The sequence below is a fragment of the Acinonyx jubatus genome, chromosome B3 (assembly GCF_027475565.1).
Source record: "Acinonyx jubatus isolate Ajub_Pintada_27869175 chromosome B3, VMU_Ajub_asm_v1.0, whole genome shotgun sequence".
Classification (NCBI taxonomy): Eukaryota; Metazoa; Chordata; class Mammalia; order Carnivora; family Felidae; genus Acinonyx; species Acinonyx jubatus.
The window spans coordinates 113,130,210-113,146,508 of NC_069386.1; the positions used below are offsets into that span (position 1 = coordinate 113,130,210).

At 48.1% G+C, this 16,299-nt stretch overlaps 1 protein-coding gene across 3 annotated transcripts in view; it reads left to right on the plus strand.

The window, feature by feature from the left end:
- Nucleotides 1-16,299, plus strand: part of SUSD6 (sushi domain containing 6) — a 102,351-nt gene that overhangs the window by 80,321 nt on the left and 5,731 nt on the right. For all 3 annotated transcript variants that reach the window (XM_053224617.1, XM_027066034.2, XM_027066035.2), the window contains exons 3-5: nt 9,684-9,881; nt 10,869-11,007; nt 15,292-15,719. In XM_053224617.1, the coding sequence (XP_053080592.1) occupies nt 9,684-9,881; nt 10,869-11,007; nt 15,292-15,719 (765 nt within the window). The remainder of the gene's footprint in view (nt 1-9,683; nt 9,882-10,868; nt 11,008-15,291; nt 15,720-16,299) is intronic.

Below are 16,299 nucleotides of genomic sequence, written 5' to 3' on the forward strand. Positions count from 1 at the left end.
CTGTTGGGTGGCACATGGCAGAGGCTGATTATGTGGGGCTTGGGCAAAGATACCCCAGTGACCCTGTGTGTTCTGGGAGCTGGGAGAAAGTCAGCCCACTGCCTAATTCTAGGTCACATCCCCATTCTGCATTTAGTGACAACCTTCCTTTCACATGTTCCTCCAGGAAGATTTTCAGTCTTAGATGAAAATGCCTCTGACTACTCTTAGCACTCAGAGATTAGTGAAGGAAACTGTCTGTCTTCCCTCCCCCCCCCCCCCGCCCCCCACTGCTCTGGGAAAACGTGGGCTCACTTGAGATATGAGCTGAGTCCTCTGGGCACTGGTAAACTCACCAGTCCACACTCTTCTCCAGACAGGAATCGCTGCAACTTTTGTCAGATGTATCCCACCCCCATGTTATACTTTTGTAGGGCTTGGGGTAAATGTTTTTCAGCAGGCCTCGGTAATCAAGGAGCTTTGTAAGAGGGGAAGGACAAACCAGAGTTTGGAATCCAGACTCCTAATGCTTAGTAGCCATGTAACCCCAGACCCGTTACTCAATTTTCAAAGCTTCAGTTTCTTCATCTGAGCAAACCGAGTATTTTACCACCTTCCTGGTAGAGTGAGAAAATTAAATAGGATGGCAGCTTTAAAGTGCCCACGGTGGTGCCTAGTGATACATGTTAATTCTCGTCCTCTCTTCTACCCTGTTGAACAACAGAAATCATTAAATTTGTTTTAAATTTAAATTTGCGTTTCTTGGAGGCCTACTGTGTGTGCTTGGCACTGGCCTTGGCATTAGGAGTTACCAGTAGAGTCTGAAATGAAACCACAACTTGGATCTTTGTGCCCGAGTCCAAGCCAGACTGCTAATTACTGCCTGCTTATCGGTTTCCCTTCTGGAGTTGGACAGTGCCTTAGGCCGCAGACTGGGGCCTTCCTTCTTGGAGGTGGGGAATTCTGAGGGGGGGAGGGCAAACATATGTGCAGTTTAGTTAGGTCATAGGATGAAGGAGGTGAGACCAGGAAGTAGTGGTTGCTGAAAAAAAAGAAAAATAAACATCATCCACTTTCCCTTAACTCTTTCACTGCCACTCTCAAGGAGTGCATAGTCACATTCGTTCCTGCACATGGAGTGGCTTGGCTCCTAGCTCTGCTGTCATCCCACTCTCCTGTGGGCTGTGCTCTGTAGGTCACCACACTGGGTGGGGCAGTTCAGACACCAAGTGGCCCAGGCCTGGAGGGAGTAGGATGAAGGCCAGTGGTCCTCCAGGCTGCCCTCTTTTTAGCAGCCATGACAGGAATTGGGGGAGGGGGGGCGCGGTGTGCAGCCACAGCTGGCAGCCTGTTCCCCTGTGTCCTTGAGCTGCGAGAACAGGAGGAGGTAAAAGGGTAACAGGCCATATGGAGGCCATTTGTCGGTCAAGAGCAGCCCATGGGGAAAGGGGCTGGTGTTGCTGAGCTGCAGCAAGGGGAGAGCAAAGACCCCCCAAAGTGCTTGTCCTGCTCTGTTCTCTGCCTGTGCTCTCTCCGAATGGCCAGACGGTCCTGAAACAACCTTCTTATCTTTGCTAAAGCTTTGCCCTACCCCATTCTGAAAATCAGAGGTAACGGTCTGGTTAGCTATGTGAGAAGGCGTGTACCTCACATGTGCCAGTCATCGTGCAGGCATCTTGTAGGTGAGCAGTTCTGTCATGCCTCTAAAACACTACTTGGAGGTGCATATGCCTCTCAGGGACTAAGGCTCAAAACAGTTTAGGCATTTGACAGGGTTGCAGATGGGGCCCCTGGGTCAAACGTAGATTCATCTGGCTGACCTCCAGGACCATGCTCTGACCTGTCATGGCCCTGGTCCTGTCAGGCTGAGAGTATATTTTCATGGCATACACCAGATTTAGAGAACATGAGAGGCACCATGCAGAGGGCTCCTCTTTGCTGTTGTCTGTTCTTGCCTCATGTCGAATCAGAAACCACATGGCCCTTTGCAATTAAAAACATGACAGTGCCTTGAAATGTGGGCAGAATTTTGCAAGTCAAAGCAGTTTTCTACTAAGCATCTACGAACTGCCAGATTCTATGCCAAGATCTGGGGATACAAAAATGAGCGGAACAAATGCTTGCCCTACAGCTTGGGTGGGTGAGTGGGTAGGTGGGGATAGTGGAGAGGTGGGGGAAGGACTGACCTGTGAGAAAGTAATTGTTGCAGAGACAACGATGTGGTGGTAGTTTATAGAGAAGAATGAAGATGTTATGGGAACACAGAAGAGGAATAATAAAGCTACTGTTTATTGAACACTGAGTGTGTGACAGACCCAGTACCAGGCGCTTCACCTGTGTAATTGTGATTAATCTGCTCAGCCACCCTGTGAGGTATACACCTGTACTTTAGTATCCCTATTTTACAAGCAAGGAAACTAAGGAATGGGCAGATGTGCCCACGCCCTACACGGTGGGTAGCCATCGGCAGCGTGACTCCGTGCTCTCACTCCAGGCCCATGTTGATAGTGCTACCCTGTGCTGCTTTGTTCTCCCTGGCAGTGCCCTTTGGAATGGTTTTCTAGAGTGGGTGACCTTCGAACTGAATCTTGAGTGATGGGTGGCATTCCAGCTGAGCCATGTGCTTTCAGGTCAGGGTTTAGAGGAGAGAAACAGCACTTCTTTCGAAATGACTGTGGGTTTGCTGGCTGCTTCCAGGTTACGGGAGTAACATGCAGTGGGCTGCAGTGAAGAAAACATTCCCCCTCATTGGCTCTGAAGCCGCTGGCTGGCATTTCCCCTTTCCTGTGAGGCGGAGGGAGAGAGTGAGGGACCCCGACCCAAGATAAGACTGACAGGCTCTGAAGCCAGACCCATTTGTGAGTTACTAGTCTTCCGGAGCAGGGCTTCCCCTAGGTCTCTGTGGGGTTGGGGTGGGAGGGTGCAGTGGGGGTGGAGGATACGGTAGGGGAGGAAGGAGGGGCCTGGGAGGAGCAGTGGGGGCAGCCTAAGCCATGGGCGGGTTCCCCCTTTCCTCCAACGCCCCAGCCCCAGGGCCACACCCTGGGAAAGGCCTGAGCTGTGGCAGTCTGGCCCTCCCCCAGTGCGTGGGAAGTTCTCATGAGAAAAGGGATCCTGGCTGGACAATGGCTTCCTGTCTGACTGCTGGGAAGGTTTGTCTTAGAGGAGAGGAAGGTTGCAAATGGCATGAGAAATTGTCTCTCCCCTCTCGCTGCCGCCTGTTATAGACTTCTGACTATTTGAGTGGGGGGTCAGGAAGGCGGAAAGCCAGGGAAATCCATGGACAGAAGCAGCCCTTGGGTATCTCTTGAGTAAGTGAACTCCTCCTGCCTGTTTCCCTGTTCCCACTACACACCCAAGGCAGGAATCTGCCCAGATGGATGCAGGAGCTTCTGTGCAGACAGGATGCTTTCCTCAAGCCTCTCACGCCTTGTGCTCAATTTAAAGCCTCCATGGCTACATGTAGGACTTTGATGAAGGAACCTTGAGTAGGTGGGTGAGGCCAGCAACTCACCCAACTCAAAACAAATTTGCAAATGTCAGAAGAGACCTCAGAGGTCATTTGGTTCAGTACCATCATGTACCGGAACTGAGGCTTGGAGAGGCCACTGCCCACAGGCAGTACCCTTTGTCACTGGCCTCACTTTTCAGGATGTGGATGTGGGAGGAGAACCTGTGCCCGCAGACCCTCTGTTTCTGCCCAGTGCCGTGGAGAGGGAAGTCAGCCTTTTGGGTTCACACGTGACTCTGCCCCTTTCCTGCTAGGTGGCCTTGAGCAAGTTTTTGAACTTCTCTCACACTCACTCAATTTGCCCATCTGTATAATACTGTAATAATATGTGTCTTACAAGGTCTTTGTGAAGCTTAAATGAGTTACACATGTAAAGTGCTTGGAATGGCACTTGGCATTTATAGTAGATGGTTAATAAATATGAGCTGTTAGTACTGAGATTTTTAAAGGAGGCTTCAGAAAAAAAAACTTTTCACTATAGTCAGATGTGATTATTACCCTGCACCCCTGCCTCTTTGCATTTGTCTGGAATGCCCAGTCCCAACATTCTTGGGAGGTTTTCATGAGGAGAATCACCTTCTCTTTGAGCCTTTTCACACTATAGTATGACTTTTCCTTTCACATATAGAGTAGCTAGGTGTTCCAGAAGCTCCAGGCCTAGTTTATCAGGGGATGAGCCACAGAATGGAACCTGGTGTCCTGCCCTCCCCTGCAGGCCCAGGTCAGCTTAGTGGTCAAGCCTGCAGCCTAAGAACCAGAGTAGAGTGCCTGTTGAATCCAGCATCATTATTTACAAATGTGTGTTTTGGGGCAAATTACTCAACTCAGCTGAGCCTCATTGTTCTTAGGAGAAAATACAGTCCCTGCTTCATGTAAAGAGAGAACTCACAAGAGTGCCTGGCAAATGTAATAATCTATTTGCAGTAATTATTACTTTCCTTGTTTTATGTCCAAAAAAACAAAAACCCCAAACTGCACATTTGAATACCCTTTTTGTCTGTTTTTACCTTGCTTTTTTCTCTGGCTCCGCTTATAATAAACCGTTGAGGGCTACAAATAGAAATTGGACCTTCACATATCAAGAAGGGATTTTGAGAGCAAGCACATAAACAGTACCTTTTAAAACAACCTTCCGGGGGGGCGCCTGGGTGGCTCAGTTGGTTGAGCTTCCAACTTCAGCCCAGGTCATGATCTCACAGTTTATGAGTTCGAGCCGCGTGTTGGGTTCCGTGCTGACAGGCTCAGAGCTTGGAGCCTGCTTCAGATTCTGTGTTTCCCTCTCTGTCTGACCCTCCCCTGCTCATTCTCAAAAATAAACAAACATTAAAAAAAAAGTAGAACGACCGGCTAGGCCCCTGGGTGGGGGGCGGGGGGGCCCTCCTGCCCCTGTGGCGTGCTTCTGAACCTTTCCACTGCTTTCAGATCGCCAGACTCCCCCTCTGACTCTCAGACAAGGACTCTTCTCCTGGATCTGTGCTGTCCAGTACAGTGAATCCAAGCCCCATGTGGCTACTGAGAACCTGAAGTGTGGTTAGTTTGAGTTGAGATGTGCTGACTTACTATGGAAAAAAAGAATTAGATATCTCTTTAAAATAGAAAAATTTATATTTTATATAAATTAGGTTAAATAAAGCAGATTATTAAGATTAATTTCATGTGTTTCCTTTTACTTTTTCACCATGGCTACTAGAAAATTTTAAATTACCCATGTTGGGGTGCCTGGGTGGCTCAGTTAAGTATCTGACTTCAGCTTAGGTCACCATCTCGCGGCTCGTGGATTCGAGCCCCGCATCAGGCTCTGTGCTGACAGCTCAGAGCCTGGAACCTGCTTCAGATTCTGTGTCTTCCACTCTCTCTGCCCCTCCCCTGCTCACGCTCTCTCTCAAACTCTGACCCTCCCCTGCTCACACTCTGTCTCTCTCAAAAACAAACATTAAAAAAATATATATAATTACCTATGTGGCTGCATTATATTTCTGTTGGACAGTGCTGCGCTGGATGTGTGATATCCACCCATTCCTTCCTCCCATCCTTATTTTTTCTGATCCTATTTCTCTTCTTTGCCACTGGTTCTTACCTTCCTCTGGTTGCCAGCAGTGCTCTTTACCTGAATTAGATGGTCTCTGACAAGGACGGCCCAGGCTAATAGAAGAGTTCACCTTTTAACACTTCCTTCTTTGCTTTGCATTAGAGTTGGCCGTGTGTGAGTCTGTCCTCTCTAAGCTTTCTGAGGGCACAGTCTTGTCACATTTACATTTATGGCCTCCTAGAGCAGCCTGTGGAGAGATGGGGGCTCTGAGTTACAACCAGAGACATTACAATTCTGCCTCCGTGGTGTCCCTGATTATTAAGACTGCTGTGTGGGTGTGCTGGGTTTGGGGAAGCCTTTTTCTTCTCCCCTTAATTCCCAGGAAAGCTTTTCTCCAGCCATCCTTTCTTTGGATGCTTTGATTAAGCACCTACTTCTCTGTGCTTAATGTTATGTTCTAAATGCTACTGCTCTGATTTTAGTCTAAAACTACATTATTTCAAACTTGTGCATGAACACTGACCAGTTTCTTAAGCCCTCAGTCAGTGTTTTAGAGTATGGTGTTTTCTTGATAACTGACGTCAGCCAGAAATCTCTTTTGTTGAGTCTTTTTTTAAATGCACCAGGTATTTAAATGTCTATTTGCCTTCCTCACACTGACCTTCACACTCCCTACTCCTCATACCTCATTTTGAAGGGACTCAAGTGCTTGTTCAAGTGTGTTACACTGAACAGTTTGATCCGGGGCCCTCTCCTGGAGCTCATTTTGATTTGCTTGTTATGGAATCTTACAAAGTTGGTTTTGTTTATTGCCTCCTCCTAAAAGGCTGGTCCTCAGGACACAAAAGCAAAGCCCATTTAGAAGGGCTAATCAAGGGTTCTTGTTTTCTACTGAGGGTTGTAGGCTGCAGTGACTTGGAGGTGGAAGGATCAGCCAGCTTATTTTGCATCTTCTCTGTCTGCATCCTCCCCAGCTGGCTGAATCGTCTTTCTCTGAGGCCCCTGAAGAACTACTTTGCTGCTTCCTGTGCTTACTGGAGGCCTAAATGGTTGTAGGAGATAATGGAAAGCAGAGAAGGAAGCTAAGGAGAACTAATTGATTTTTTTCCTGTAAAATTTCTATCTTCTGGTTTTCTCCCTCTCTTTTTACAATTACGCGGCTTGACCAAATCAGATGAGTTCATTGTCTTCGTGCAGTTTAGAACCGAGCTTAAAACTCCCTCTGAGAACCTTGGGTTGTCAGAGAGAGAGAGGCTGAGATTAAGATTAAGGTAGCCTCTTGCCCAGGATGGTGGCTTCCAGAAGCCTCTGGATGATTATTTGCTCTTCCTGATGTTCTTCCATTTCTTGTTAACCCAGGCATCACTGAGAGGGTCCTTTTGAACACCTCTTTTATAAGATTTTTAAAAAAATTTTTTTTATGTTTATTTATTTTTGAGAGAGACAGCACGAGCAGGGGAGGGGCAGAGAGAGAGGGAGACACAGAATCCGAAGCAGGCTCCATGTTCTGAGCTGTCAGCACAGAGCCTGATGCGGGGCTCGAACCCACAAACCACGAGATCACGACCCAAACTGAAGTCGGACACTTAACCAACTGAGCCACCCTGGCACCCCGAAAACCTGCTCTTTGCCACAACTCTCCCACTCTGCTGTTTGCCTGGGCAAGAAGGCCATATTTTTTTCTTGTGTTCTTGGTGTCTTAACATGACCTTGCCCCCTCCCCCTTTTTTTTTAACCTCCATAGCCTCCTTACTTCCCTGGACCGGGGGCAGCCTCTTTGCAATGCTGAGCCCTATGCATTTGACTGGTTTCCTTTAGCCTTCACAGATAATGTAAAAGAACCTATGTGCATGTATTTGACCGTACTAGGGTTGCTGTACTGTTGACAAACTTTAAGGCTCCCTCCAGCTTTGTCCATCTTTGATCAGATTCAGTTCTTCTTATAATTCTGCCCTTCTCAAGACCCCTCAGAAGCTTCCCTTGTCCTTTGAACATGTTACAGACACCTCCTGTTGCAGTCAAGACCGTTTGCAAGATGGTCTCATTGCTTGCCACTTTTTTTTTTGCACTAAACTTTCCTTATGCTAGGTGATCTCAAAGGTTCTCTAGATTTGGGCTTTACCGGCAGGAATACCAGCAGCAGGAGTGGCTTTAGAATCTGCAGCTTTTCCTCTGAGACCATCTTTCCCAGCACATTGGACCTGTGAGTGGGTCCTGCCTGCTTTCGGAAGCTGCCCTGGGGTGCTCAGCATTAATTATGCTGAGGAAATGACCCAATTAAACACAGTGCTAGGAGAGCCAGGGGATCTGTGGCAGCCTTGTTGCCCTGAACAAAAGAGGGAAAATGTAAAGAGTAAAGCAGTTTACAGAGGTTCCTTTGGAAATCCAGCTGGACAGCTTTTTGAACTAGTTGGCCAAAGTTGCAAGAGGCACCAGGAGTGTGGTGGGTCTGTCTTCCTCCTGTTTAAGACTTTGGGTGAGGTGGGTGGCGTGGGAAGAATCTGGAGAAGGCATGTCTCTAGAGGGCACTGGGGCACTTACTTGGGCTCATCTGCTAGTTTCAGAGAAGCTGCCCAGACCTCTTCTTGTGCATCCCTGTGGCACCCACCCTGGCGTTATTGTCTGATAAATCTTTATAGATGAGTCTTTTCTCCTCATCTCAGCAATACACACCTTGAAGGCAGGGAGCCATCATCTCTTTTTCGACATGACCTACCCCCCAGCCTGGCTGGCAGTCTGCCTGCTTACTGGCAGTCTTTAGGTTGAAGGGAAGTGGTATTTGATAAGAGGCTGTAAGGGCATCTCTGTGCAAGGGAGCGGTGGGCAGTCTTGTGAATGGGAGAGGGTTCAGTCAGGCTCCAGGTCCGTTAGAGGAAGTGGAAAAAAAAAACAACAGTTCTTATTTTCATACCGATGTTCTTGTGATAATCAGGATGGGGGCAGGATATTTGTCAGCAAAATCAAATGTCCGTTGGAATTTTCTATCTTTTATATTAGTAAGGCTTTTGGAAAGTTGAAGTTCATGGTACCTGGCCATCCTGCCAGCATGTCTTCTCCCCCAGCCTAGCCTTCCAAACAGAATTTCCTTTAGTGCCCCTGTTGTGTATCTCCTGTTAGGGCTAAGCACAACCCACAGTCCATTGCCTGACTTTTAACTCTGCAGTGTCAGTCTAGGATTGGAGGTGCAGGCCATGGAATCAGAGGTCACCCTTCTCATCAGGCCGCTTAGACCTTCCTGTTCCTCTGACTTACTGCTACAACTCATCTACACCAGGGTTCTCACCACACTTGGACTCCATTTGCCTCACTGACCTGTTTGAAAGGAGGTGACCAGGACATGCATACTTCTTAAAGGCCCTGGGGTAGAAGCAGTGTCTGCTGGTGGAAAGAGCACAGGTTTTAGAGTCAGAAGACTCGACCCTGCTCTCGGGTCTGCCCTTTACAGTGCCTTATGCTTGGCTAAAGTCATTTAACTTCTGTGAGTCAGTGTCCTCATCAACAAAGGGGAGTAATGATAACTAGGTCTTGGAGCTGTCAGAATAAAGGGATGGAAGGTGAAGATGCTTTTAAAGCTAAATAGTCTTGCCTGAGCGAAAGCTGTGGGCTTTACTGTGGGATGGAGACCAGTGCTGGCGGGGACTTCTCCAGTCAGGAGGAGGGCAGTACATGGGGGCTTGGGAGGGCCAGGAAATCCATCAGAAATCCCCTCTCAGGCCACGAAGGCACATTTTTATCACACCATGGCGTCTTTTCTGGTATTGTTATCAGAAACAGGGCTAACGTTTCCCTTGCACAGGTTGACAGTGTTTTACCACCTTTCACTCTGATTCATTGTGTGTTTCAGTAGGTTTTATCAAAACCATATGATGTGCTAGGTCTCTGAGTTCACGACTGTCAGAGTCTGTCACTCCCTCATGGGTGTGGTTCTCCCAAGGCACATACAGAGCAAGAGGGGAAATGTTGCAAGCAGCCAGACTTTCCCTGCAGCCAGCGTGCTTCCTTTTGTCACTGGCAACCTGAATTTCCAGAGTTTGGCCAACAGCCTTTCTAAGAGAATGGCTCTCAGATCCTCCTGCATTTCCTGTCCTCCTCGACAGCACGGACAGGATCCCACTGGGAAACCTCACTGCTGTATCCCCACGCACTCTCTCTCTGTCTTTGCAGTGTGTTCCCTACCCCCGGAGCCAGAGAATGGTGGCTATATCTGCCACCCCCGGCCCTGCAGAGACCCCCTGAACGCGGGCAGCGTCATTGAGTACCTGTGTGCTGAAGGCTACATGTTGAAGGGTGATTACAAGTACCTGACGTGTAAGAATGGAGAATGGAAACCAGCCATGGAGATTAGCTGCCGTCTCAATGAGGGTCAGTCTGGCAGATGAGAAAGGGGGGCTGCTGGGGTTCTGCTTCCTTTAAGCTGATGGGAAGTGGCGCCCACTTCCTCCAGAGCACCTGTGCTGTGGGCGGTGTAGCTCCTTTGATGCCCCTCAGCCTCCCTTCCTTTGGGATTTCATGTCTTTGTAAAAGACGTTTGGGGTTGCTGGTGCGTGTCCCACTGCATTTCAGCTGAGCCACCGAGGGGTTTGGTAGCTTTATCGAGGCATCTGTTCTGCTTTGTAAAGTCTCTTTGATGCTTAGGATCTCTCGTTTGCCCAGCCAAGTGCTGGTGACCTTTGGCCATGTTCTGCTAACACCTTCTGGAGTGTCTCTTTTATATTATTTTTCTTTGAATGGAAATGGACTGTTTGTTATAGAGCTACAGTCCAGCTGGACAGAAGACCCCTCCTGCCTCCTCCTGTCATCCATGACAGGAAAATCCAACTGTCTGCAGGAAAGTATGTGTCCTACAGCTGTCTTTGTGCCTCACACTCAGGCTCCTAGACCATGACACCCTAGAGATGGATGGGGACCAGCCTGAGATTTGCAACTGAAGTTACAGGGTCTTAGAACAGGGGATCACAGCCCAGTTCTTACCAGTTTTCCTGCCACATGTGGGGAAACATGGGTGGGACCTAGGATGGTAGAAGACTGTGTCCATGCACATGGTTGATGCCTACCAACCTGCTACTGAGGACAGGATCAGAAGTGGTTAGTAAAAGCCAGATCTCTAGGGGCATGTGAGGTTAGGTGTGAGATGGTCCTCAAAGGTCTGAAGTGAAGAGAATTTTAGATTCGAGAACAGGATGGGGAAATGACCCCTTACCTTATGTGTAAAAGCTGCTCCACACTTAGACTTCCAAAATGGCCATGGCCATGGCACCGTGCAAGGGACCTTTGACGAGATCAGCTGTGGGGCTCACATGTTATGGGTCTGGGCACAGCACCCTTCTGATGATGATTTTATTTCTGTAGACAAAGATGCCCACACATCACTTGGGGTCCCCACGCTGTCCATAGTTGCTTCCACTGCCAGCTCCGTGGCACTCATTCTCCTCCTCGTGGTGCTGTTTGTGCTGCTGCAGCCGAAGCTGAAGTCGTTCCATCACAGCAGGTGAGGCCCGTGGTCGGGGGCAGCGGGCATCGCCATGAGGCCTGGCCTTTGACTGCAGAGGGGTGCTTGTGGGCCTGGCAGCCTCTTCTGATGTGTGTGCCCAGGGGAAGGGGAGGGCCCTGCCATGTGTTCAACTCCTGGATATGCCTGGCACTGTGCTTATCATTTTGCTTATCATTAGCTTAATCCTCATTGGATCACTGCAGATAAGGAAGCTGAGGCTCAGAGAGATTAAGTCAAGGTCGTGACTCCTCTAGATGATGACCACCTGGAGATTTGGACCCAGACTTGTCCAACCCCCAAGCCTTGTCATTTGCCCTATACCAGTGGCTCTCAAAGTGTGGTTCCAGCAGCATCAGCATCACCTGGGGACTTGTTGGGAATGAGAATTTTCAGGCCCCACCCCAGACCAACTGAATGAGAAACTCTAGGGCCGAGACCCATCCACGTAGTTTCATAAGCCCTCCAGGTGATTCTGAGGCAGGCTCTGTTTGCGAGCCACTGCCCTGGCCCCCTAGTTCCCAATCCTGACTGCATATACAGGCATCTGTAGGGAATTAAACACAAATACCAACACCTAAGCCTCTATCCCCAGACATTCTGATTAATTTGGTTTGGAGTGGGAGCCTAGCATTAGTGTTTTTTGTTTTGTTTTTTATTTTATTTTTTTTATTTTTTTTTTTTAATGTTCATTTATTTTTGAGGGAGACAGAGCGTGAGCAGGGGAGGGGCAGAGAGAGAGGGAGACACAGAATCCGAAGCAGGCTCCAGGCTCCGAGCTGTCAGCACAGAGCCTGACGCGGGGCTCAGACTTTCAGACCGTGAGATCATGACCCGAGTTGAAGTCGGACGCCCACCCAGGCACCCCTGTTTTGTTTTTGTTTATTTTTGAGAGAGAGAGAGGGAGAGAACGAGTGGGGGAGGGGCAGAGAGAGGGGGAGACAGAGGCTCCAAAGTGGGCTCTCTGCTGTCAGCATAGATATGGGGCTTGAACCCATGAAACGTGAGATCACGACCTGAGCCAAAGTTGGACATTTAACCGACTGAACCATCCAGGCACCCTGTGGCATTAGTGTTTTTTAAAAAGCTCCCAGTGGTTTTAATGCGCGGCCAGGATGGCAACCACTGTGCCGTACTGTGCTAGAAACAGAGGAAGTGGGGGTTTTTGCCCACCTTTGTCACTTTCCTTTTTCCAGTTGAGTGCGCTGCCCACAAGTCATCCCAGACTGGGTAGTTGGGGGAGGGGGTGGCAGTGGTGGGGGACTGGCCCTGAGGGTATCCCTTAGGGGAAACTCTGCCCCGGGGCTGTCACAGCCCCCTGCAGTTTTTTGGGCTGCCCCGGCAGCTCCTCATTCCCCTGAGAATAGTTGATGTGCACTCACAGCCCTTTATCAGTCACTGTCGTCATCCACAGGCATAGAGGAACAAGCTAAGTTGTGTTAAATCAAACGCTTCCTGGTCTGGAATTTACAGACCAGGCTCAGGCTAAGTTTCATCTTTGTGTACTTGTGTGATTTTTCTTTCTTCTTTCTATTTTGTTTTTTTCAAGGGCCGGGGTGGGGGGTGGCAGGTAGTAGCTATTTGTTTTTTCAAGGTTGTTACACAGTTCGTAGAATGAAGAGGAACTATTTGAAAGAATTGGCTATTTCCATGTAAAGTCAAGCTGATCTGTTTGTTGCTTCATCCAAATTAGGGAGTATTTTCCCTTTGTAGTTACCTGGTAAGTGTGTTAAAAGTAATTGGCTGATTTTGCCTGACTTGAGTGGAAGAAAGATTTATTTGTTTGTTTGTTTGTTTTTTTATGGGCCCTGTTCAAATTTTGTACTGTGTTACACATATTACTTTTTTTTAATTAAAGGTTTTTTTTTTAATGTTTATTTACTTGAGAGAGAGAGAGACAGAGAGAGACAGAGAGTGAGCAGGGGAGGGGCAGAGAGAGAGAGAGAGAGACAGAATCTGAAGCAGGCTCCAGGCTCCAAGCTGTTAGTTGGAACTCACAAACCATGAGATCATGACCAGAGCCAAAGTCAGATGCTTACCCAACTGAGCCACCAAATTAAGGCACCCCTTAATTTTTTTTTAATGTTTATTTATTTTTGAGAGAAAGAGAGACAGAGCATGAGCAGGGAGGGGTAGAGAGAGAGGGAGACACAGAATCTGAAGCAGGCTCCAGGCTTTGAGCTGTCAGCACAGAGCCCGACATGGGGCTCGAGCTCACAAACTGTGAGATCATGACCTGAGCCAGAGTCAGATACTTAATCGACTGAGCCACCCAGGCGCCCCCACGTATTATATTACTTTTTAAACAACAACAACAAAACACATTTTGAATAACAGAAGCTAAGCACGTACCAGAATGCACAGTGCTTTCTATGTCACCTTGCCATCAGTTTCCCTTCCTTCCAGAAACCTCCAGGCACTTCTGAGTACCATTTCTGTCATCCTCACAGTGTCTGTGCCATTTGAATTGGTAGCATAGATTTTGTCTGCAAGTACAGATGAGGAAATTAAGAGCTAATAACAGTCTAGCAATAGTAATGTGGTCCAGTCATGGAGCTTCTGTGTGTTCTGGTGTAATACCCTGAGGAGAACACAGCATCACAAATGATACAGTGTTCCAGGCAAAAATTGACTGGAATCTTAATCCCAAGGAAACAATTAAGTCCGGACTGTGGACTGTGGGACATCGTAGGAGACAACTGGCCTGGATTCTAACAAAAGGTATCCTTGTCATGAAGGAGAAGCTATCGTGGACTGTTCTAGAGGAAAGGAGATAGAATAGGACTAACCGCAATGCATGAGCCCTAATTGGGTCCTCGAAAACAAACGAGACTGCAGCTGAAACAGATATATTTTGGGGTATTTAGGAAAATTTGAATGACAGTATTATACCATTGTTAAATTTCAAGGAGGTAATGTTGCAGGTATGCAGAAGAGGTTCTTCGGAGGGGTGTGCTGCTGAATAATGTTCTATTTAGCCATAAATAACTTACTTTCAGAATGGTTCAGGAAAAAAGTGTGTTTATATCAAAAAGTGATTAAAAAAAAAAGGTGTTTGCATAAATAAATCTCACACAAAGTTCAGTAAAAGAAGCCAGATACACATACACATATGTACACACACATTCATTGTATATCCCATTTATATAAAGATCAAAAGTAGCAAAACTCAACTGTGGTGTTGAGGGGTTCATTTTAGGCAGTAAAACTGTTGAAATAGAAAGCAAAAGCCTGATTGTCATGTAAGTTAGGATAGTGGTTACTTCCGGTGTGAGGAAGTAGGGAGTCATCGGGACAGGAAGCAGGGGTGTGTGGGGTGCTGGCGGCATGCTCTTTCTTGACCTCGGTAGGGGCAGTACCTTTGGGATAAAACAGCTGTATATTTTTCTGTTTTGTGTGTGTGTGTGTGTGTGTGTGTGTGTGTGTGTGTGTGTGTGTGTGTGTGTTGTAATTCACATGTAATTTTTTTAAGTTAAAGGTAAAAAGGCAAGCGGGGCACCTGGGTGGCTCAGTCCGTTAAGCGTCCAGCACTTGGTTTCAGCTCAGGTCATAATCTCACGGTTCGTGGGTTCGAGCCCCACATCGGGCTCCACTCTGGTGATGTGGAGCCGGCTTGAGATTCTCTCTCTCCCTCTCTCTGCCCCTCCCCCCCCCCATGTTGTCTCTGTCTCTCTCAAAATAAATACACTTTAAAAAAATTGAATAAAATAAAGGGCAAGTACAGTAGCTGAGTCACAGGAATAGAATTCTTCACATTTTGACTCCGGCGTCCCAAGACCACAATGCTTCTTTTCCCTCTCCTTTTTTTAACCACTGCTGCATGGAAATTTAATTCACACACCACACAGTGTGCCCACTTAAAGCGTTCAGACACTATACTCACAGATATGTGCAAGCATTACTTTCTTACTTTCCTGTCCTCCCTGTGCTGCATACTGGCTTTATTTCTACGTCTCTAGGTTCCTAGTTTTTACACCATATGAGAGGGCTGGATGCCTGGGTACCCAGAGGGTAAGAGCCCAGGAACTGGATTCACATCCCAGCTTCTTCCCGCATCAGCTGTGTGACTGGGCAGGGTACTTGGCTTCTCTAAGCCTCATCTGCATTCTTGGTGAATCTGTACCTGAAAGGGCTCACCTGCGGGTTCAGTGGGATAAAGCGCTTAGTGCTGTATCTGGCACGTTGTAAGTGCTCAAAACTGGTTGGCATTGTTGGTGTCGTTGTTGGTATCTATTTCTTTGTGTATTTTCATTCTTCCTTTGTCTTTTTCTCTTCTGGATGCAGGCGCGACCAGGGGGTATCTGGCGACCAGGTTTCCATCATGGTGGATGGAGTCCAGGTTGCGCTACCGTCCTACGAGGAAGCTGTATACGGCAGTTCCGGTCACTGTGTGCCTCCTGCTGACCCCAGAGTGCAGATCGTGCTGTCAGAAGGGTCTGGGCCCGGTGGGAGGAACGGACCAAGGGAGCAGCAGTTGCAGGACCAGGGGGCCTGCTCCTCTGCAGGCGGAGAGGAGGAGGCCCCGGGCCAGTCTGGACTATGCGAAGCCTGGGGCTCTCAGGGCTCAGAGACTGTGATGGTGCATCAGGCAACCACCTCTTCCTGGGTGGCCGGCTCAGGGAACAGCCGAGTGGCATACAAAGAAGCCCCAGATTCAGAGAACAGTGACATACAAAGCCTTTTATCCCTCACATCGGAGGACTACACAGATGGTAGGTGGTCTGCACTGATTGTGAATTATGAGCTGCTCGGGGGCCTTGCTGGGAGTGAGGAGGGACTGTGAGCCTCTCTCATAATTGGGTATTTGGAGGCAAAGGAAGATAATACCTGGGGGATTAGCCTGCAGAATAAGGCCTCACCCTCAGTTCCCGGCAGGGCTTTGGGCTCTGTGTAGGAGACTTTTGACTGTTGTCTGTGAATCTTCGTAGTTTAGAGTTTCCAAAACTATTTGTGGTCACAGGCCTGTGCTAAATCAAAGAGAGGACAGCTGGCTGGAGGCGGGAGTAGGGTCTGTTCTCTTGTGATAATTTTTATGTTCCTGAAAGGACAGGAGTGACAAAGAGGTATGGGGTCATGTTACAGAGAAAACTGGAGCCAGTCTTTCTTGCCCGGGATTCAGCAGTTTCATTTTCAACAGGACTATGCAAGTCCTGTGCTAGTTGGTTTTCTTGCACTGTGTCAGTTAAACCTCACAGCGATCCTGAGAAGTAGATACTATTACCATCCCTATTTTACGGATCAGGATACTAAGGCCAGAGAAGGTGTCACTTGCCCGTTGGTAGTAGCTGAGCT